We start from the raw sequence: 22,263 nt of genomic DNA on the forward strand, positions 1-22,263 counted from the left end.
CTGGGAATAGGGGTGTGGCTAGGGAGGAGCCGAAATCCAACATTTGCAATAGAGCCATTGCAATCAGCGCGCTTGACTTACATCCACTGATTTCAATGGGTCTGCCCTGAGTATGACTCAGTTATGTACATGAGGGTTATTTTTCATTTATCTTTTGACTTGTACATTTTGGTTTTGCTCCGCTCTTGTTGCATAGGTTGTTTCATTTCAATATAAAACCTAGGCTTACCGAATTGTTGGTTTTGCCATAATTGAATTTATTGGTAACGTTTTGCAACCAATTGTGTTTTTTGATGTTAGGTACTTTGATACTCAGGTTTACTGAAAGCTGTTGTGGGCACAGTTTACTTTGGAAAAGTGGCATGTAAATAAACTAAGCTACAGCTGTGTAGACGTTACCTGTTTAAAATGCAGCTGAGTTGGGTTCCCCCCCCCCCATTTGGATCAAAGCTGTTTTGGGGGGAAATGCATCAAAATGCAGAAATTCATAAGAAACGGCAGGATAGATTTTGGCTAACATTATGTGTACCCAGCCAAAGGCTGAACTCATATGCACCCTTACTGGGGAATAAGCCCCATTGAACTCAAAGTTCTATGAGTACTACCCCTTCTGCGTAGACATGCATAGGGCTGCAATGTAACCTAACAATAGCAATAAAATAAATAATACTCTTGTTGATGCTGGTAACATTATGCATATATTACCATTGGCATGGATTTATATAAAGTTGCTTGCCACCAACACAAAATATTATTAACAGTAACGTTAGGATTTCTATTAATAACACTAATGTGAATATTGTTGTGAAGTTTATTAATAACTTGACACAGCACGTTCTGCATCAGGGCTGGCCCTCCAGACTCCATCTCCCATCATCCCTGGCTACTGAGCTGGGCTAGCAAGGGCTGATGAAAGTTGAGAGTCCTTACCCACCTGTGAGATAATAGATATAAATAAAACTGTTAAATATTTTTAAATTAACAACTACTGCTCCTGTTGGTAAGCAACAACAGTGTAAAAAATCCTCAAGATAGCAGGCGAAACAAAAAAACCCAAACCCATAATAATAACGCTCATGATCATGACATAGAAAAAATCCGCGAGATAGCTTGCAAAATCATCATCATCATCCTCCACAAGATTGCTTGCTAATAACAAACCCTTATGAAAATAATAATGTGGAAAGTCCACAAGACAGTTTGCATGATGATAAAATGCAAAAATTCACAAATTAGCGTGCACATCATCATCATAACAATAATATGCAAACTTGTACAACACAGTAATAATAATAATAATAACAATATGCAGACTTGTACAATAGTAATAATAATATGCAAATGTGTACAATACAATAATACTAATACTAATAATATGCAAACTTGTACAATACAGTAATAATAATAATAATAATATGCACACTTGTGCAATACAATAATAATAATAATATGCAAACTTGTACAATACAGTAATAATATTACTAATCCCTCATGGAATGTTAACTGAGGGCTAGCGCACGGATCGCCTTTTCTGCGCTGTGGAGACGCTCCGCGCGCCTGCAGGAGGCGCCAGACCCTTCCGCGCCGCTCGCCCGCCCGGCCGCCCAGCCTCTTCGACGGTTGCATCGTGGAGGGCGGCTGCGCCGAGCTGGGCCATCGGGCCGGCCGCCAGCCCCTTCGTCTCGCTCGCTCGCTCGCCTGCGCGCCCCCTCCGGTTCGGCGGGCAGATGGTAGGCTCCATTTAAAGAGCCCTCCCCGCGTTTCTCCGGGCTGCTGTCCTTCGGCGAGCGGCTGCCGCTGGCCGCGCCGCGTTGCAGGCAGGCAGGCGGCGGCACGGAGGGGTCCAACAGGTCGCCTGCCCGCGGGAGCCCCGCGCCCCTGCCCCCAAGGCCGGGCCATCCCGGGCGCGGTGATGCAGCGGCTGGCGCGGCTCCTGAGCCTCCTCCTGCCTTCTCCCTCCCGCAGGCCAAAATCCTGAGCATGATGGAGGGCAACCAGCAGCTGGCTCTGCGCATCGACGGAGCCCTCCAGGCGGCCGGGCAGGAGGTGAGCGCCTTGCGAGCCGAGCTGACAGCCACCAGCCGCAGACTGGCCGAGCTCAGCGCCTGCTCCGCCGGCGGCAACAGCAACAGCAGCCCCAACGCCACGGAGATGGCCGCGGCCGGCGGCGCCATGGAGAACAGCCAGCCCAACTTCCAAGGTAAGCCGGGCCTGCGCCCAGGCGGGGATCAGGGCCATTTGGGGAAGGGGGGCGGTCCTGAAGCTCCTGAAGCTCCTGTTTTTTTTGGAGGGGATCGGTCTCTTTTTTAGGGGGTGTATATCTATCTTTACAAATGTGCCCAGTATGTGTCTAAGAATTGGGGAGAGGGGATATTTGTGACCCCCACTCCGAGAATCTTCCTTCTCCCCCCCCCCATTCCACCCCTCTCTTTGCTTGGGACATACTCTGCCCGATCTCTATGCAGGCTGACTCGGGAGTAGTGGGGCTTGCTGTCTTGGTAAGCGTGCATGAGGATTGCAGCCGCCCCCCCACGCACACACGTTGCTCGCCCCCCCTCCAAGTCTGCAGAGGGTTGCACCCTTGCAAAACGATCCCTTTGCTTTGCTTACTCTAGAGCAAACCTGCCTGCATTCAGCGGGAGGGGGGGGTTAAGCGTGCAAAGGGATGCAGCCCTCTCTTCTCTCCCCATCCCATGCATGTGCTTACTCGGAAGTCAGTCCTCCCATGCTCAATGGGACTTATGCCCCCAATAAGTGCACAGAGGATTGCAAATTGGGTTTGTGTGCAAACTTTTGATTGCCCAGTGTCCTCTTCATTCCTCCCCCCCCCCCCGCAATTCCTGTACATTATCTCCTGGAAGAATCTCTCCAGGAATGCCTGATGCCCCTCTCTTGAATGGCTTGTTGCAATATTTTTAAAGGTGGTATAAATCCCTACTACTACAAGGACTTTCACCTCCACTGCCCTTTTCAAGGGAGACTGGGATTCACTGTTGCCACTTTGCATTTGTAATGTTTTGTGATAAGTTACTGTTTCTTCCCCTCTCACTCACTTTCTGTTCCCCACCTTGGATTTCACCAATCTTGCAATGGAGGCTGATTCTCCTGTGCCTTGCAGAGCAAACTGTGGTGCAGGGGTGTTTTTGTGTGTGGGAAGTGGAGGGCTTGGTGAACCACCTTCTCGCTCTCTCTCCCTCTCGCTCTCCCCCCCCCTTTCTGGAATAATGCTGTTGTTAGAGAGATGGTGTGTATATCCAGACATATACTGTTTGCATGGAGGTGGGCAGCTGAGTGGCTGTGTTGAAGTGTTACTGTATTAGCTGACACCAGGATGTGTTCTCTCTCTCTCTCTCTCTCTCTCTCTTTTTCTTGTGTTCAATGAGCGAGGTGGATCAGTGGTAGCCTTCAGAATTGGCACCTTGGAGGAGATGGCTTTTGTCCAGCAGCTTTACCGAGTGCGCTTATTGCTCGATGATGTCAGTGCTTTAAGAGGTGTGACAGCGGCGTTCCGTGGTGTTCCGAGGCACGTTCTCCTGCATGGTGAACGTATGGGTGAATGAAACAGTCTGCTTTGTTTGCACCTCGGTGATCCGTAAAGATTTCAAATGAGATGCTCTTGAAAGCCGGCTTCAAATGTTGCGGCTGAAGCCTTCAAAATGGGGAGTCCTTCAAGGACAGTGTTGGAGTGGTGATGTCATGGTAGCATCTGTGGTGCCTGTAGCGCTGGTTCAGAGTGGAATCTTCCTTTGCCCGCCCCCTCCCCAAATGCTGTCAGAGTGTGATTAGTTTGAAATTCAGTGGGGGATTTCAAAACAGTAAAAATGCTGCGAGCCCCTTTCTTCTTGCGTGCTCCCCCCTCTCCCCGTTCTCTGCTTCACAAGCTAGGAATTGTTGAGTCTGCAGTTAGTGTTTTCTGTTTGCTTTACTCTGAATGCCAGGTTTGCCCCTTCGCTTATGTCTCAGTCAATGTTTTGAATCTGCTTCAGAAAGTGTTTTGCTGTCATTCTCATGTATTGGTTGTCCAGGGTTTGTTTGGTTTTTTGCAAAGGAGGAGAAAATATTTTAATATGTGATGGTGTAAAACACACACACGCAGAGACATGTGCAAGAGAGAATAGGTGTGTAGAAGGCAAAGGCATGGTGTGTGTGTGTGTGTGTGTACAGTCTAATGAGGAAATGGCTGGGAAATTGTCTCACCAAAGCTGACTCCCCTTGATTTAAAACAGGTGCTCTGCATTTCCTGCCCCCCTTCCTTGCAGCAATGAAATGAACTTAAGGAGACTTTGTGTCTTGTCAATTGCGAGAAGGGTCTTGGGATTGTTGTTGATCACAAACTGAATATGAGCCAACAGTGTGATGTGGCTGCAAAAAAGGCAAATGCTATTTTAGGCTGTTAGCAGAAGTATCATTTCCAAATCACATTAAATATTAGTTCCCCTCTATTCAGCACTGGTTAGGCCTCATCTTGAGTACTGCTTCCAGTTCTGGATACCACCCTTTAAGAAGGATGCAGACAAACTAGAACAGGTTCAGAGGAGGGCAACAAGGATGATCAGGGGACTAGAAACAAAGCCCTATAAGGAGAGACTGAAAGAGCTGGGCATGTTTCACCTAGAGAAGAGAAGACTGAGGGGAGATATGATAGCACTCTTCAAGTATGTGAAAGGTTGTCACACAGAGGAGGGCAGTGCAGGACACAGAAGAATGGGCTCAAGTTACAGGAAGCCAGATTTCAGCCATACATCAGTAAAAAAACTCCTAACTGTTAGAGTGGTACGACAGTGGAACCAATGACCTAGGGAGGTGGTGGGCTCTCCAACCCTGGAGGCATTCAAGAGGCAGGTGGACAGCCACCTGTCGGGTATGCGTTAACTTGAATTCCTGCATTGCGCAAGGGGTTGGCCTTATAGGTCTTTTCCAACTCTACTCTTCTATCATTCTATGAATTGTGCAGCAATAGCCATGCAATGTAACGGGGTCTTCAGACTGTGCTGTGAGTGAATTATGCTCTTATTTTTTTACACTGGGGTTGGCACATTAGGGACTAATCACCCCTTTAGTAGCTCTTTCAGTCATTTTGTCAGATGTTGTGTGTGCGCGGGGGGGACTTCTTCCTCCTCCTATGCTATAGCGATGCACGCCATGACGAGTTGTAACTCCTGGACCATTTCTAGCAGTGGCTGGAGCCTATCAGGACTGGTGGTGTGGAAGGCAGGGAGGCCAACAGTAGCTGGCGCCAGAGCCAATGGCAGGCCAAGCCAACTCATTCTAGTTTTGTCCCTGTCCTCCTCTTTCCTGCTGAGTTCCACAAGGGCAACGCGGAGACTGAAGAAGAAGCAGCTGAGGGCCAGGGCCACCCCATGCGCTGGATATAAGAAGGCAGGCGGGTGGGGGGCTGGCTGAAGGCAAACTGAGGTCGGTGAGGTATTGTCCTGCTTACCTTAATGTGTGAGCCTCCACTGAATATATCTAACCTGCTTTCCTGATGGTTGAGGTGTGTTCACCTCTCCGTTATACTACCTGCAGCCCTTATCCCCCGATTCCCGATATTAAAACGGCCAGATTTTTTAAGTGTCTGTGCCCTCTGTGGTGCTGAGAAGCTGACTTCACTTCTGATGAATTTCAGCTTACAGGGTGATCCTATGCCGGTTTAATCGGAAGGATGACCTAAAGGCTGTGTGTGGGAGAAATCAGATGCATCTTACATTTAAAGGCAAACCTCCCTAATCTGCACTTTCCGAAACGATTTGTGAACTGAAACGCAGCCATCCTTCGAAATTTGCGCAATTCTCCGAATCATGCAGTTCAGTTCGCCAGCCTAGTTTCATGTTTGTACTCAAGCGAATATCCTGGGGGGAAGTGTCCGTAACAATGCATGTGCAAGTGAAAAGAACATACACATTGCCGCCCTGGGCTCCTGCTGGGAGGAAGGGTGGGATATAAATAATAAATAAATAACATTAGGGGAAACTGTTTTGCAATGTGTGTATTGGGCAAGATTGCATGGAACCATGCATGTATTACCAAAAAGTTCGGATTAAATGCGGATGAATTTTCATGAGGACTTTTTTTTTTAATCACCTGCTTTGCATGCTGGTGCTCTACCTGTAAGCTATGGTTGGTCTTCATAACCCTAGGAAACTGCCTTAGACTGAGTCAGACCTTTGATCCATTCAGCTCAGTATTGCCTTGCACAGACTGGGAGCAGCTCTCCAGGATTTTAGGCTACCTACCTACCTACCTGAAGATGCCAGGGTTGAACCTGGGGCTTTCTGCATGCAATACAGGCACTCAACAACTGAGCTACAGTGCCTTGGGCCACTCTTAAGGTTGCAGCAACATTTGCTTGATGTAGGCAATGAAAAAACGTGGCTGTTTCAGCTTGCATTAGCCATATTCTCGTGGAATAGAAAATGGCACAAGTAAGATTTTGATCAGACTTCAATTTTTGCCTTGCATAGGCTTAACTGGGGTGGTATACAAATGCAATCAATCAATCAATAAGTGTACATAGGAAGTTGCCTTATACCAGGACAGAGCATATGTCCATCTAGTCTAGTATTGTCTGCTCTGACTGGCAGCAGCTCTCCAGGATCTCAGGGAAGACCTCTCTCTGCCCATCTTCTTTTACCTGAGTTCTTTTAAGTGGAGACACCAGGGGTTTGTCTGTGTGAGCTGCCGCTTGATTTTGGGGGCCTGAGTGAGGTATGCACCTGCATGAATCCACCTTAGCGTTGCAGAGCCTCTGCAACTGATGAGCCAGTTGAATGCAGTGCAGCTCATCAGTGGTGTCTTGTGGCTCCGTTCAGGGACGTCTTGACTGTTTGAAGTGGAATAATTGTGGAATAAATGTATGGCGTGAATGTGGCTTGATGAAGCCTAATTGCAGTGAGAGTTTGAGTTGAGCGTTTGGGCCTGGATATGGTGGGTGAAAATCTGTCCCCCATGCTGCAATTGGGGGAAGGGGGGAGGATGCTTTAATTTGGATTCCTGTCTTGAGCAGGGGGTTGGACTTGATGGCCTTACAGGCCCCTTTCAACTCTATGATTCTCTGATTCAAAGCAAGCACTCCAAAGATGATGATAAATATGTCTATTGGCCAAGTAGGATATTTCAAGTGGGCACAGCTGAACGGTGAGGGAATCGACACTTTCTGTGTGTGTGATATGTGAGTGCGATATGAAGGCCCATTTGGACTGGCTTAGGCACGACTTGCATTGCAACCCCATGTGGGGAAGGCTTGTACCTCAGTGGCAGAGCATCTGCTTTGCATGCAGAAGGTCCCAGGTTCAAACCCTGGTGTCTCCAAGCTGTAAAGATTCCTGCCTGCAATCAGGGAGAGCAGATAAATATTGAGCTGGATGGACAAGCGGCCTGACTCTGTAAGGCACTTCCTTTATTCCTGTGTGGGAGCCAGTGTGGCGTAGTGGTTAGAGTGTTGGACTACGACCTGGGAGACCAGGGTTCGAATCCTCACACAGCCATGAAGCTCACTGGGTGACTTTGGGCCAGTCACTGCCTCTCAGCCTCAGAGGGAGGCAATGGTAAACCCGCTCTGAATACCACTTACCATGAAAACCCTATTCGTAGGGTCGCCATAAGTCAGAATCAACTTGAAGGCAGTCCATTTCCATTTTATATTCCTGTGTGCCTGCTCAGGTATGCTCCATTGAGTACGCTGGGTAAGGGCATACAGGATTGCAGCCTAAGTCTGTGTGAGTTGACCGACCTCCTGTTGACTTCTACCGATTGTGCTTTGCGAGTGTCCACATGGCATGAATTTAATGAATGACTTCCAGAACTAGGTCCTTGGATGTAACTGTAGTGTCTTTTAGTTTGCTTCTGAGTTTTTGCTGATTGCTTTATTTGCCTTTGCAGTGTTTGCCTTGACAGTTAACTGGGACTGGCCCAACTATTGGATAGGACAGTTTGCTTCAAATGGCAGATTTTGGGATGGGGGGATTTTATCTGGGCCAGGCTCATTAAGCAGAGGAGAGATACTTCTGTGTAAGAAAGATCTTTTGTAGGGGACCTCCCCCCACCCCCCATGGGATGGCAGGAACATGGTCTGCATTTTCATGAAGATTTTCCTGATGCCCTAAGTCAGGGATTGGGAGCCCTCAGCCCAAGTTCATGCTGCCCTCACCTAATGTGGGTAGGAAGGGGGGGAAGGGCATGGCATACAGAGTGGCGGAAAGAGAGAGAGGAAAGGGAGTGGCCTCTGGCCCTGCCCACTAGTCACTGCTAGTATTTACCCCCAAGAGCATGTGGCCCTCGATGGGAATTCAGGGCCAACCCCACAGTCCTAAGTTGATCAGGAACTAATATAGCACATTTGAGTGTATTTGAGAGCCAGTGTGGTGTAGTGGTTATAGTGTTGGACTACGATGTGGGAGACCAGGGTTCGAATCCCGACACAGCCATGAAGCTCACTGGGTGACCTTGGGCCAGTCACTGCCTCTCAGCCTCATGAAAACCCTAAGTCGGAATTGACTTGAAGGCAGTACATTTATATTTTTGAGTGTATTTAGTTAGCAATAATAATAATAATAATAATAAATTTATGTGCTGTGTAAAATATTTCAATTCCCCACGCCTTCCAAATAGCTTAGTAGTTGAATCCAAGTAGTTGAATTTTAAATATCTGATGGGTCAAAAGGGGGTAAAAAGTCAACTTAGTTCACTTGATATAGATTAAAATATTGACATCCTACTCAGACTAGACCCACTGAGTTACATCCAATGATGGTCCTGCTCTGACTACACCCCAATTGGCCTTAACCGACATGGCTATCTTAAGATAATTTCAGTGGGTCTACTCTGAGCAGAACTTGGTTGGCTACAACCCATCCACATTCATGGCCACAACTGCCTTAGTTCCATTAATTTCAGTGGGTTTACTCTGAGTAACTGAGGACTGGTTTGGCTTCCACCCATTTTATTCAAGCAAATTCAAAGCTTTACTTGGGAAATGTTTTTATTAGAATGCTTGTAAATATTTTAAGACACAACCAGATCGATAGCATATACTTCCCTTGCACTGTTTAATTGTTAAACACTGTAAATAGTTAACATACAAATCTTAACATGCCCAAAGAGCTATGCAATGTATGTGTGCACGCAGACACACACACACACACAACATGCTTTATCTGGGAAAAAGTTAATTACGATTTAGGCTCTCAGACTGGGCACTTCCAATTTACAAGTGACTCAAGTATTGCATTACGTAATCCATGCCATGTGGCCCCCACCCCCATATTTAAGTACAGGTGTGTGGGGAGGGTGATGTTCATAGCATGCGGGAAGGTGAGATTTAATCCTCCCCCCTTCCCCCAACTGCAGCACGGGGGAGGGATTTTCATTGCCGCTGTGCGGGAGGAGGGGTTAAACTTTTCTGTCCCACACACTGTGTTCCCAGTGAACATTTCCCCCCATGTGCCTATAATTAAAGGGAAGGAGAGAAAAACAAACACAATGTGATTCCATGTGTCTCATATAATTAGTGCTGTTGTATCTATCCGTTCTGTTGCAAGTCACTTTTATGGGGAAAAAATTGCTTTTAGGAATGGCAACCTGTGTGTGTAAAATACAGCAGTGGAACGTTTTCTGTCTTTCATCCGTGCCTAGGCCCTTGAAGATGGGAAATGGGTGCAGTATTTGGTGAAGTAGAATCGGATGTCCCCCAGGCATGAGAGAGAGGTCTCTTGCCACCCTCCAGAAAAGATCAATGCGTGAAGAAGGAGAAGGAAGGGACTGATGAAGTTATGAGAAAAGTAGTTTGGTGGTTCAGCATGCTGGACAAGTAGCTCAGCATGCATCTGTTTTGCATGCAGAAGGCCCCTGGTTCAATCCCTGGCATCGCCAGTCGGGTTAGACCAAGGGCTGCCCACATCGTGCTCTCCAGATGCTGTTGGACTCCAACTCCAAACCCATGTCTTTGGGTTTGTTCACACTTATTCTTGCCTTCCCAACAATGGATATTCTACATGTCCTTCCCTGAAATATTCATGTATTGACCCAGATTCCTTTACTATCTAACCCACTTAAAGTCGCTGTAAGTAAGCCAGCCCCCTCTCCATGCCTCTTGGAAATCCTTTATTTAAACAGATTTCATTTCTTTGTATATTAATTTCTAACAAATGAACCAGAAGGTTGAGTGGGTGTACAAGGGAAGGGGGTGTCCAAAATTTTTTTCTCCCTCTGCTCTTCCCCGGTGGAGAAATGGTTGTTGTCCCACAGAAAACAATTCAGGCATCCAGGACTTTAGTGTAGCTGTGGCTGGGAGTAGTGTGTCAGTTCAAAAACAAAATGTAGCAATAAATACAGGAGTGTAATGTGTAATTTTCTTCTAATGTAAACATTTTAAAATGACTGTGAATGCCCATGCAAATAAAATTCATTACTATTATATTTATATTACAGGGGATAGGACTATGACTGAGAGTGTGTGGCTAGCCTTGCAAAGTAGCCCAATGTCTAGAATGCCTATTTTGCCAAAGTGAGGGGGGAGGGAGGTTGTGACAACCTTGAAATGTATTGCAAATTGTATTGTTTTTATTGTTGTATTGATGTGTTACTGATGTTCTTTGTTGTTGTCATGTGCCTGCAAGTCGACTACGACTTATGGCGACCCTATGAATCAGTGACCTCCAGTAGTATCTGTGGGAAGCCACCCTGTTCAGATCTTGTAAGTTCAGGCCTGTGGCTTCCTTTATGGAATCAATCCATCTCTTGTTTGGCCTTCCTCTTTTTCTACTCCCTTCTGTTTTTCCCAGCATTATTGTCTTTTCTAGGGAATCATGTCTTCTCATTATGTGTCCAAAGTATGACAATCTCAGTTTCATCATTTTAGCTTCTAGTGACAGTTCTGGTTTGATTTGTTCTAACACCCAAGTATTTGTCTTTTTCGCAGTCCATGGTATACGCAAAGCTCTCATCCAACACCACATTTCAAATGAGTTGATTTTTCTCTTACCCATTTTTTCACTGTCCAACTTTCACATCCATACATAGAGATTGGGAATACCATGGTCTGAATGATCCTGACTTTGGTGTTCTGTGGTACATCATTGCATTTGAGGACCTTTTCTAGTTCTCTCATAACTGCCCTCCCCAGTCCTAGCCTCCTTCTGATTTCTTGACTATTGTCTCCATTTGGGTTAAGGATTGTGCCCCCTCACCACATTAAGGTGTGCATCCGAAGAGGAGGACTGATGTTCTATTGATGTGTTATTGATGTTTTATTGGTATATCTTTATATTGGTGCTCTTTTGTAAGCTGTCTTGAGGGCCTTTTGGCTGAAAGGCGGGGTAGAAATATTAAAATCAAATCAAGCCCCAGCCTGCAGTTAGAGATTATGAGAGTTGTAGCCCAATCACATCTGAAGGCCACCATGTTGGCTGCACTTAGGTCGACAGCTCAATGGACTGATACGCTATAGCACAGCTTCCTAGCTATTCTAGAAGCCATTGCTACTTACAGCAAGATGCGATGAACATCTTCACTTGGATATGACTCTTGCTCTGGGTAGGGCCACCTGGTGGTAGACCTTGGCTTGCAATGTCCAAAGGTCTTGAGACTGTCTCTTAGTTTCAGCTTTGCACCCTTTGTTCCCAGTTGTGTGGCAGTGCATGCGTGCACCCAGCGCATGCAAGCATCTTGTGTGACCCCCCCCTCCTCTGTTGCTGCAGGCTGCTTTCTCCCAACCTCTTCCTTCCCATCAGCTGTGCATGCATTGCTAATATCCGTCAGCGCAAATTGATTTAGAGATTAGTTTAGGGGATTCGTTCCATCAAACTTGTAATATTTAGCCATTCCCAGTGCACGGGGAGTTCTCGCCATTTAAACAAGCTAACAACCCGCTGTAATGAAATTGCTGGACACTTTCAAGATAAGATTGCATGGCCACCCCTTTGAATATCTGTAAAGAGTTTCTGTAAGAGAGGGGTTAATAAATCTTTGTATTTTTTATAGAAAGCACCACTATAACCATCTAGACCTGGTGTTTTATTTGGTTTAAGTTTGTTAATAGCATTTGAGATTTCCAAAACTGATATTTCCCTGTCTTTTAAATTGTTTTTATATTGTTTTAAATTTTAAAATTGTGTTTTAAATTGTTTTTAAAATATGTGTGTTAAATTGTATATTTTGATTGCTGTAAACCGCCCAGAGAGCTTCGGCTATGGGGCGGTATACAAGTGCAATAAATAAATAAATAAATAAATAAATGTATCCGCAGGGACCTTGACTCTGATGTTGTGACAGATGAATCCATTGAAGTGTCCGGAGCACGGCCTTGTCTTTCTTTATTGGATGAGTTTCAGTTGGTGCAGCTCGAGGAAGTGGACAAGGTGCTTGGAATGGTTCGGGCGACCACGTCTGTTCTGGATCCTTGCCCATCTTGGCTAGTGAAAGCTGGCAGGGCTGGAACCACCGGTTGGGCCAAGGAGGTGGTTAATGCCTCCTTGAGGGAGGGCGTGGTCCCTGGTAGCCTCAAGGAGGCAGTAGTGAGACCTCTTTTAAAGAAACCCTCCTTGGACCCAGATAATTTAAACTATAGACCGGTGGCGAATGTCCCTTTTCTGGGCAAGGTTTTGGAGCGGGTGGTTGCCAGCCAACTCCAGGCGCTCTTGGATGAAACCGATTATCTAGATCCGTTTCAATCCGGTTTCAGGCCCGGTTTTGGCACCGAAACAGCCTTGGTCGCCCTGTATGATGACCTGTGTCGGGAGAGGGACAGGGGGAGTGTGACTCTGTTGATTCTCCTTGATCTCTCAGCGGCGTTTGATACCATCGACCATGGTATCCTTCTGAGGAGACTCGCGGAGTTGGGTGTCGGGGGCACTGCTTGGCAGTGGTTCCGCTCCTACTTCGCGGATTGTCACCAGAAGGTAGTGCTTGGGGAACATCACTCGACACCATGGACTCTCCATTGCGGAGTCCCTCAGGGGTCGGTTTTGTCCCCCATGCTTTTCAACATCTACATGCAGCCGCTGGGTGCAGTCATCAGGAGTTTTGGAGTGCGTTGCCATCAGTATGCTGATGACACGCAGCTCTATTTCTCCTTTTCATCTTCTTCAGGTGAGTCTGTTGATGTGCTGAACCGTTGCCTGACCGCGATAATGGACTGGATGAGAGCTAATAAACTGAGACTCAATCCAGACAAGACCGAGACATTGTTGGTGAATGCCTTCCCTGCTCAGATGGTGGATGTTAACCCTGTTCTGGATGGGGTTACACTCCCCCTGAAGGAACAGGTACGTAGTTTGGGGGTTCTTCTCGACTCTTCCCTGTCTCTCGAGGCCCAAGTGGCCTCGGTGGCACGGAATGCGTTTTACCGTCTTCGTCTGGTAGCCCAACTACGCCCCTATCTGGACAGGGACGACCTCGCCTCTGTTGTTCACGCTCTGGTAACTTCAAGATTGGATTACTGTAATGCGCTCTACGTAGGGCTGCCCCTGAAGACAATTCGGAAGCTTCAGCTGGTGCAGAACGCAGCTGCCAGACTACTGACGAGGACCAGTCGGTCTTCGCATATAACACCTGTCTTGGCGCGTCTGCACTGGCTTCCTATTTGCTTCCGGGTGAGATTCAAGGTGCTGGTTCTTACCTATAAAGCCTTACACGGCGTGGGACCTCAATGCCTTGTGGAACGCCTCTCTCGATACGAACCTACCCATTCACTTCGTTCATTATCTAAGGCTCTCCTCCGGGTACCAACCCATCGGGAAGCCCGGAGGGTAGTTACTAGATCTAGGGCCTTTTCTGTGGTGGCCCCTGAGTTGTGGAACAGCCTCCCCGAAGAGGTACGCCTGGCGCCTACACTTTTATCTTTCCGGCGCCAGGTAAAGACCTTTTTATGCTCCCAGGCATTTTAATTTTCTTAACCATTTTAATCTTTTAATCCGTATTTTTAATTTTTGTCGTATTGTGTTTTTGTAGTGTTTTTTGTTGTTTGTTTGTATATGTTTTTATGATTTTTATTATGATATATTGTATTTTATCTTGTTTGTTCACCGCCCTGAGAGCTATTCTGCTAAGGGCGGTATATAAATTGAAATAATAAATAAATAAATAAATAATCTAACATCAAATGTGTTTAGTATGCAGTCAGGATTTGCCCAGCAAATATTAGGCCCCTGCTTTGTAAACAGGTGGGTGCACCAGCAACCGGGACTCTGGGACTATTGCAGAATGACCAGAATCTTTTTTTTTTTGTCTCTGTGTGTCTGTGTATAAAACTGATTTCAAACTCCATGGAATGGTGGGAGGATCTGGTTCCTAAATCATAGGAATAATAGAAGAGTTGGAAGGGCCTACAGATGCCCAGCCTCATCTGATCTTGGAAGCTAAGCAGGGTCAGGCCTGGTTAATACTTGGATGGGAGACTGCCTGGGAATACTGGGTGCTGTAGACTTAGAGGAAGGCAATGGTAAACCACCTCTGAATACCTCTTGCCATAAAAACCCTACGAATATGTCCAAAAACCATTCATAGGGTCGCCATAACTAGTAATCGACTTGAAGGCATATAACAAAAACAAGAGTTGGAAGGGGGCTATAAGGCCATCAAGTCCAAACCCCCTGCTCAAAGCAGGAATCCAAGTTAAAGCATACCCGACAGGTGGCTGTCCAGCTGCCTCTTGAAGGCCTCCAGGGTTGGATTGTGTTTCTCTGGGAATAGATCCATATCTGGGGTTTATACATTTCTCTCCCGCCCCCCCTCTGTGAGACCTGTCACAGATGGGTTTGTCGTCAACAAACTTTAGCTGACCAACCCAAAGATTGTTATAATCAAAGGGAAAGGCTTTGTTTCTGATCTTATGCTTTAATTTTATTTCATGGCCTAAGATGGTGACCCCCCCCCAATACCACATACAGAAATCAACTGGACTGGCAGTTAACTTTTGCTTCCACAGTGAAGTAAGGGGCAGTGTCCCCCACCGCACCTGAGGGCAACGAGTTCGCTTAGGGGGCACAGGTCAGGTCATGTGGTGCCCACAGCAGGGTTCTCCAACACCTCACCATCACTTCGTGCTCTCAGTCCCCTCCCCCTCCCTCAGGATATACTGCCTCATTGTGCCTAATAGTAGAGCCGGCCTGGGCCACATCTCTGAAATGCCGCATGAGATCAGGGGGAAGTTTCTTTCTTCATTAAATTTGTAGCCTGCCCTTCCTCCCAAAAGAGCCAAGGGGCAGCAGCCATCAAAATGTTAAAACAGGTTTTTATATGAAATGCAAACATAGGCGAGCTTTGCTGATACCGTGGACCGTGAAAAAAACAAGTAATTGGGTGTTAGAACAAACTAAACTAGAACTGTCACTAGAAGCTAAAAGGATGAAACCGAGGTTATCATACTTTGGACACATCATGAGAAGACATCATTCTTGATGTTGACAGTGAGGACATTAAACTTGTAAAGGATTATCAGTACCTTGGCACAGTCATTAACCAAAATGGAGACAATGGTCAAGAAATCAGAAGAAGGCTAGGACTGGGGAGGGCAGCTATGAGAGAACTAGAAAAGGTCCTCAAATGCAAAGATGTATCACTGAACACTAAAGTCAGGATCATTCAGACCGTGGTATTCCCGATCTCTTTGCATGGATGTGAAAGATGGACAGTGAAAAAGGCGGATAAGAGAAAAATCAACTCATTTGAAATGTAGCGGAGGAGAGTTTTGCAGATACCATGGACCGTGAAAAAGACAAATAACTGGGTGTCTGAACAAATGAAACCAGAACTATCACTAGAAGCTAAAATGATGAAACTGAGGTTATCATACTTTGGACACATAATGGGAAGACATGATTCACTAGAAAAGACAACAATGGTGGGAAAACCAGAAGGGAGTAGAAAAAGAGGAAAATCAAACAAGGGATGGATTGATTGCATAAAGGAAGCCACAGACCTGAACTTACAAGATGTGAACAGGGTGGTTCATGACAGATGCTCTTGGAGGTCACTGATTCACAAGTCATGATCGACTTGAAGGCACATAACAACGACCAAAAAATAAAAATGAAATTTAGAAAATATCTAAAAACATTCAGCAGCAGGTTCAAAGCATGGAGTCGGGATGGAGTTGGAGTGCGGAAAGAGAAGAAGCCCCTGGCTCCCTCCCAACAGCCTTTTCCCTGGAAATAAATCTCCAGTCTAAAGAAGGTAAGGACAGCCCTGCTGGATTAGTTCAAAGGCCCACCTAGTCTAACGTCCTGTTCTCCCCTTGGTTTTGTCCCTGCATGGCTGTCTGTGGGGGCCCAGAGGCCCGTGGGAAGACTGGAAGCAGAACGTGAATGCAACAGCACTACTTGAGATTCCCAGCAATTGGGATCCTGATTCAGAGGCATACTGTCTCCACAGTGGAGGTAGAACCTAGCCGTCAGGGTTAGGAGCCACTGTTGGCCTTGGAATGATCCAGTGGTGGCTCCATGTCAGTGGGCCAGTGGAATCCGGTCCAGGTTTTAGGCCAGACTTTCACGGCCCTTCACTTTGGACAGCTCGTGAAAGTTCAGACTAAAACCCAGAGCAGATTCCACTGCCCCACTGACACGGAGCCACCAGCTGCAGTGGAGTGGTCATTTCAGCCCCAATTTTGTCAACCACTTTCATCTTATTGCTTCTTAGCATGCACATTTTATGTTTATTTCCCAAATTAAGCAAAAAAAATGACACATTTATAGTGTGTAAAGCCATCGAGGCAGAATCTCTGCCAGCATTTGCAAAAAACCAAAATGTCAGCAAATGAGTGGGTGCGTTGATTGTATCTTGTACCCAGAATTAAAATTGGGAAGACCTTCAGGAGAAACTAATCATGTGCTGTCCATAGTTCTGAAAATTGTGTGTCTCCAACGTTGAAGGTGTTTCACTATATTATTTTGCATTGCCCTAAACTCGACGTTGTATCCAGTGCTAGTCCTACTTGGAGTAGACCCCTTGAAATTCATAGACAAGACTAAATTGCATCCGTTAATTTTAGTGGGTCTGCTCTGAGTAGAACTTAGTTGGCTACAACCTTCTATGTCTATTCTTTAGATCGGGGTGGAGAATGCAGCACTAAACGATGGAGTTCGCTCCCACAAGAGGCAGTGGTGGCCACCAACTTGGATGGCTTGAAAAGAAGATGAGCCCCATTCATGGAGGATGAGGCCATCAGTGGCTGCTAGCCCTGAGGACTGTGCTCTGCCACCATAGTCAGAGGTGGATGCTGCAGGAAGGGAGAGTGTTCTTGCACTCGGGTCCTGCTTATGGGCTTCCCCCAGGCACCTGGTTGGCCACTGTGAGGACAGGTGCTGGACTACATGGGCCACTGGCCTGATCCAGCAGGCTCTTCTGAGGTTCCAAACCCCTGAATGCAGCCCTACAGGCCTCTCCGACTGGCCCCTGAGACTCTGCCCAAGCTGTCCCCCTCACCATCATTGCTTTGCACCTTCCTTGAGTGTGTTTGCCCGGCTGGAATGAGGAGAACTGCTTTTTATAGAAAAAAAGACGGCACGCTTCGCAGTATGGGACCCTCCCTCTTTCAGGGCTTTTATGCAGAGCGATGCCTTTCCTTCTTCCTCCCAAATGCTGAAGAGACCAACTGAAAGATGCTGCCTGTTCCATTGGCTTCCATTAGCCAACTGGCTTTGCAATTTGTAGTCCAACGTCTTTGTTGAAAACAGGGGTGGTAGAGAGCCAAATGCAGCCTTCTGGTTCTCTCAGTCTGGAGCTTGGGACTCTCCGTAGGCCACGCCCCATTCCCCAGCCACGCCCCCTCACTGGCCCTGCTTCACACTTTCCTGGAGTGGATCTGCCTGGCCGGAACATGCCCTTGAACTCTCCCTGGTCTGGACAGAGGATGCAAAGGGGCCTGCGAGTGTGTGTGGAAAGTAGCCTACTGTACCAAGGTAACATTTACACAGTTGCCCTGCCCGCCACAGCCATGTGGCCCCTGTCCAGGAGAGAATGTGGCCCTTGGGATGGAAAAAGGTTTCCCACCCCTGCTTTCCTCTATAATTTAAAGTTAAAAGAGGAAAGTTAAAGAGGAAAGTACAAAAGCAGGACTACAACTGACAATCAAAAAGACTAAAGTAATGACAGCAGAAGATTTATGTAACTTAAACGTTGTCAACGAGGTCACTGAAGTTGTGAAGGGTTATCAATACCTCAGCACAGTCATTAACCAAAATGGAGACAATAGTCAAGAAATTAGAAGAAGGCTAGGAGTGGGCAGATCTGAACAGGGTGGTTTACAACAGATGCTATTGGAGGTCGCTGATTTATAAGGTCACCATTAGTTGTAACCGACTTGAAAGCACATCACACACACACACACACACACTTTAGGCTCAAAGCCTGGTGCATTTATTTAATTTCATCCCTGTTTTCTGTCTTGCTCCAGAGCTCATGTAGGCTGGCATTATGGAATGGTAAGTGCATTGATCAAACCCCATCTCTGAAGTAGATCCCATTGAGTCAGAGGGACCAACAGTCTGACTCTGTGTTAAAGCATCTTCATATATTTGTAGCCATCTCTTTGTGCCAACCCAAATACCCAAGAGCATAACCGCAAAGGGTTTCAACAGAACTGATCCAGAATCTTGGGGACATATTACAGAGATACTCGCAGGCCGAAAAATTAGCAAAACCCTCTTGTGTACAGTTAATAAAAATTAGGTTTACGTCACCAACTCCTTGCTCTCTTTCTTTTTGCCTAACTTATTTGCAATTTTGTTCCAATATCAGATTTCACTGTTTGGAGGAAGATTCTCTTTTTGTGAGGGTGGACACAAATTGTTTTTGTGTTTTCTCAAAGGATCGTTTTAAAAGAATCAGGTTTGCTCCGTGAGAAGCGGTAATTTGATGAATGACTGGAAAGATCAGATTCCGTTGGATGCATTAGCCAGTCTGCATAACTTAAAAACAATAGATTTACTCAGATGTATTAAGTTATCTGAATAGCAGAAGGCCTTATTTGCTGTCAGGAAAAACTGGTGGGGATAATGATGAGGAAACCTCTTGATTTTTATTTACAGTATAAACATAACTTGTGTTGTACAAATTTAGCATTTTAATACTAGTATCTGTGGGAGAGTGGAGAAAAATATTTTTGTGTGGTCCTAGAAGTGCTTAAAAATAAAAGGCAAAGCTTCTAGTCCTCAGGGTTAACGAGAGAGAGAGAGAGAGCAGCAGAAAAATTTAATGGTAAAATACGTTAAGGAAGAAAATGAAGTCAGGAAAAGTAGTGTTTTGCTAAGGGCCAAACTACCTTTGTGCAAAATCTTTATAAAGATTGGGGAGATATACATTGCAGGAAGAGGCAAAACTCTTTCCCCTATCTTTCTCTGAGTACAGATCCCTCTTCTGACACCCAGAAAATGTTCCGTTTTGAAAAAGAAAAAGGAATGACTCACAAAACTGATATAGTAACATAGAATCATAGAATAGTAGAGTTGGAAGGGGCCTATAAGGCCATCAAGTCCAACCCCCTGCTCAATGCAGGAATCCACATCAAAGCATTCCCAACAGATGGCTGTCCAGCTGCCTCTTGAAGGCCTCCAGTGTCAGAGAGCCCATGTTACTGTATTGTCAATATAATGCCAGCCAAAATGGGTTGTTTCCAAGTTGTAATTCTCATGTGCCTCTTCTCCCTCACACATACACACCTCAGAGATAGATGGTCGGCCGTCTGCATATCTGAGGAGGGGAAGAAAGGGATTTATGGAGGTGGCAGCAAAGTAGCTCAGTGGCAGAGCACCTGCTTGCATGCAGAAAGTCCCAGGTTCAATCCCCAGCATCTCCAAGGAGGGCTGGGAATGTCCCCTGTCTGAAACCCTGGGGAGCCACTTTGGCCACATAAGCAATGGTGCTCACACCTATACCTCAGAAATTGAGGGAATGATACTCAATCAGACCACCAAGCCCTGAACTGTCTCTCCGTGACCTCCCCGTGGCTTGTGGGCAGAGGGTGTTTTGCACAATGTGCAAGCCGAAATGCTGTGATCCTTCAAAATTCACACTTCTTCAGATTTTGAGATGTAGTTCTTCACTGGATTAATTTTGTAATAAGTACGAAAAAGCACATGCTTTAGGAGAAAGTGTACAGAACAATGCATGTGTTAGTGAAAATAACATGTAAAAATAAATTACATTAAGGAAAATTGCTTGCAAGGTATGGGCATTGGGAGAAATGTACAGTAAAATGTGATGAATGTTTGATAATTTTTGAAATAAAAATTGCAAGCTGATGCAGTGAACTAGAGAACTGAACTCAAGATTGGAAAAATGAAACGGACAAATTTGTCAATCCCTAGTTTCAACAAGCTGAACTGGAAATTAACCAGAGTGTAGTGGCGCCCACTTGCGATCATTTAGCATTGTCTTATGTATCCAAGCTGGGCTTTGATTTAAGTATTTATAAACACATGCAATTTGTGCATACAGTTCCTTTAGGAATGGCATCAGAAATGGCAACTTGCTAATTTTTCTCATGCATTCTAATAGCGTTGCATCACCATAACATCCAAAGCAGTTTTGAGTCACAGACAAATTGGTTATATGCTGTGGAACATTTTCTTAATTCATGAAAGACTGGCCATTGTGACGTTTTTCTCTGTAGCATTTTCAGCTCGGGAACGGCTGTGTGGTTTCCCCCCGTGAATGTAGTGGTGGTAGGTGGGTGGGTGGAACGATCAATCCCAATTTTAAAAATCCCCTGATTGTATTTTTAATCAGATAATTGTGTCAATTAATGTTTTCAGCCTTAATTACGACTCTCTCTTTTCTGTTTTGCGTACTGATTCGGCAGAGAACTAGCATACACGGCAATTGCTCTCTTTAATCTAGCATTTGCCTGCCAGCATCCGTTACTGCCTGCAGCTTCAAACGGCCAACACCTTAATTAGCTATGTTTGCTGAGCACTTTGAAGATGTAAGGTTCTGTAAATGGGTAATTGTTTCATATATATATAATCTGAGAGAATGCACACTCTTGTTTACATTTCGGGTGGTTGTTTTAGGTTATTTCCTAAGCAGGTTTTACTTTTCACCAGCGTTGGTTTTGGCTGTCAGCCAGAGCATCATGGGCTAGAAGTGTTTAGGAGAGTAGGATAAAATGTCCTAGATGACCAGAAGACACATGTGTGTGTGTGTGTGTGTGAGAAAGGGGGGGGAGGGACCTAGCTGGCATTGATCTCCTGCAGTGCTTTAGGGGCGCTCTTTGCATTTTATGGCTTTGTTAGCATCAGTGCGGTGCACTTAAGCCACAAGTGGATGCTCTTGGAGATGCATCACTGTCACTGAAAACAGCAGCCATACTTTTCCTGCCAATGTGCAGTGCAGGAGTCTGCAACCTGTTGCTCTCCCCTTCATTTCATGCATCACCTCATTTCATGTGGAGGGCAAAATGGGGGAAAGAGGAGTGGCAGAAAAGGGGTGAGGGAGAGGGAGAGGGAGAGAGAGAGGTGAAGTCCATTGCCACAACAAATTATCCTGGGGGAATGTAGTCCTAGACCAGCCTTTCCCAACTAGTGGGCCACCAGATGTTGTTGGACCACAACTCCCATCAGCCTCAGACATGTCTGTGTCTTTATTAGTTAGCCAGAGGTCATCAATAATACAAAAATGAATTGCTCAACGCGTAATAAAGATCTGACCTTTCACATACTAACTCATCTCATCTTTATTGTTTGCGGTCATTGACCAGGCATACAGGTTCAAGAATTTAAATGCAAAAAGGTAGAAGAATTACATATAAACAAGCAAGCAAGTTACATTATATAACTTATATATAAACAACTTAAGAAAATAAAATCTGGCATACTAAAGTTAAGATGCGTTAGCCATCTGTTTCCTTATAGTACATGCTGAAGCACAACATTTTGCCACTTCAAAGGTTATTTCATTTCTCAGATCTGAGGGAAGGAAGGAGGCTTAGAATGTGTCAGAACTACCTGGTACGTTTTTTAGAATTGGAGCAATATAAAAGGAACGACTGTCCTTATAATATGAACAGCATAACAGGACATGGGTGATTGATTCAACCTCGCCTGACTGGCATGGGCAGATGCGCTGGGAATGAGGAATGTGCAAATATCTCCCCTTCAACAAAGCTGATGGTAAAGAGTTGAAACGAGCCAGTGCAAAGGCGCTATGATACTTAGGGATCGACATAGCATATCCATTTATAATTTAACTCATGGTACTTTAACCTGACGTTCACAACCACCTGTTATCTGGCTCTCCCCCCTCCCTTTCCTCTTCACTTTCATTGCTCTGAAT

General features: G+C 45.7%; 1 protein-coding gene across 3 annotated transcripts in view; it reads left to right on the plus strand.

Annotated features, from left to right (window-relative positions):
• The first annotated feature begins 1,780 nt into the window (after nt 1–1,780).
• The window catches only part of KAZN (kazrin, periplakin interacting protein), a 262,989-nt gene continuing 242,506 nt past the window's right edge, over nt 1,781–22,263 (plus strand). For 2 of the 3 annotated variants that reach the window (XM_061600843.1, XM_061600846.1), the window contains exon 1: nt 1,896–2,200. In XM_061600843.1, the coding sequence (XP_061456827.1) occupies nt 1,981–2,200 (220 nt within the window). In that variant the 5' untranslated portion in view covers nt 1,896–1,980. Of the gene's footprint in view, nt 2,201–22,263 lie in introns of all 3 variants that reach the window. The other variant, XM_061600847.1, reaches the window with a different exon arrangement.

Source organism: Rhineura floridana, chromosome 18, assembly GCF_030035675.1.
Source record: "Rhineura floridana isolate rRhiFlo1 chromosome 18, rRhiFlo1.hap2, whole genome shotgun sequence".
In the NCBI taxonomy this organism is placed as follows: Eukaryota; Metazoa; Chordata; class Lepidosauria; order Squamata; family Rhineuridae; genus Rhineura; species Rhineura floridana.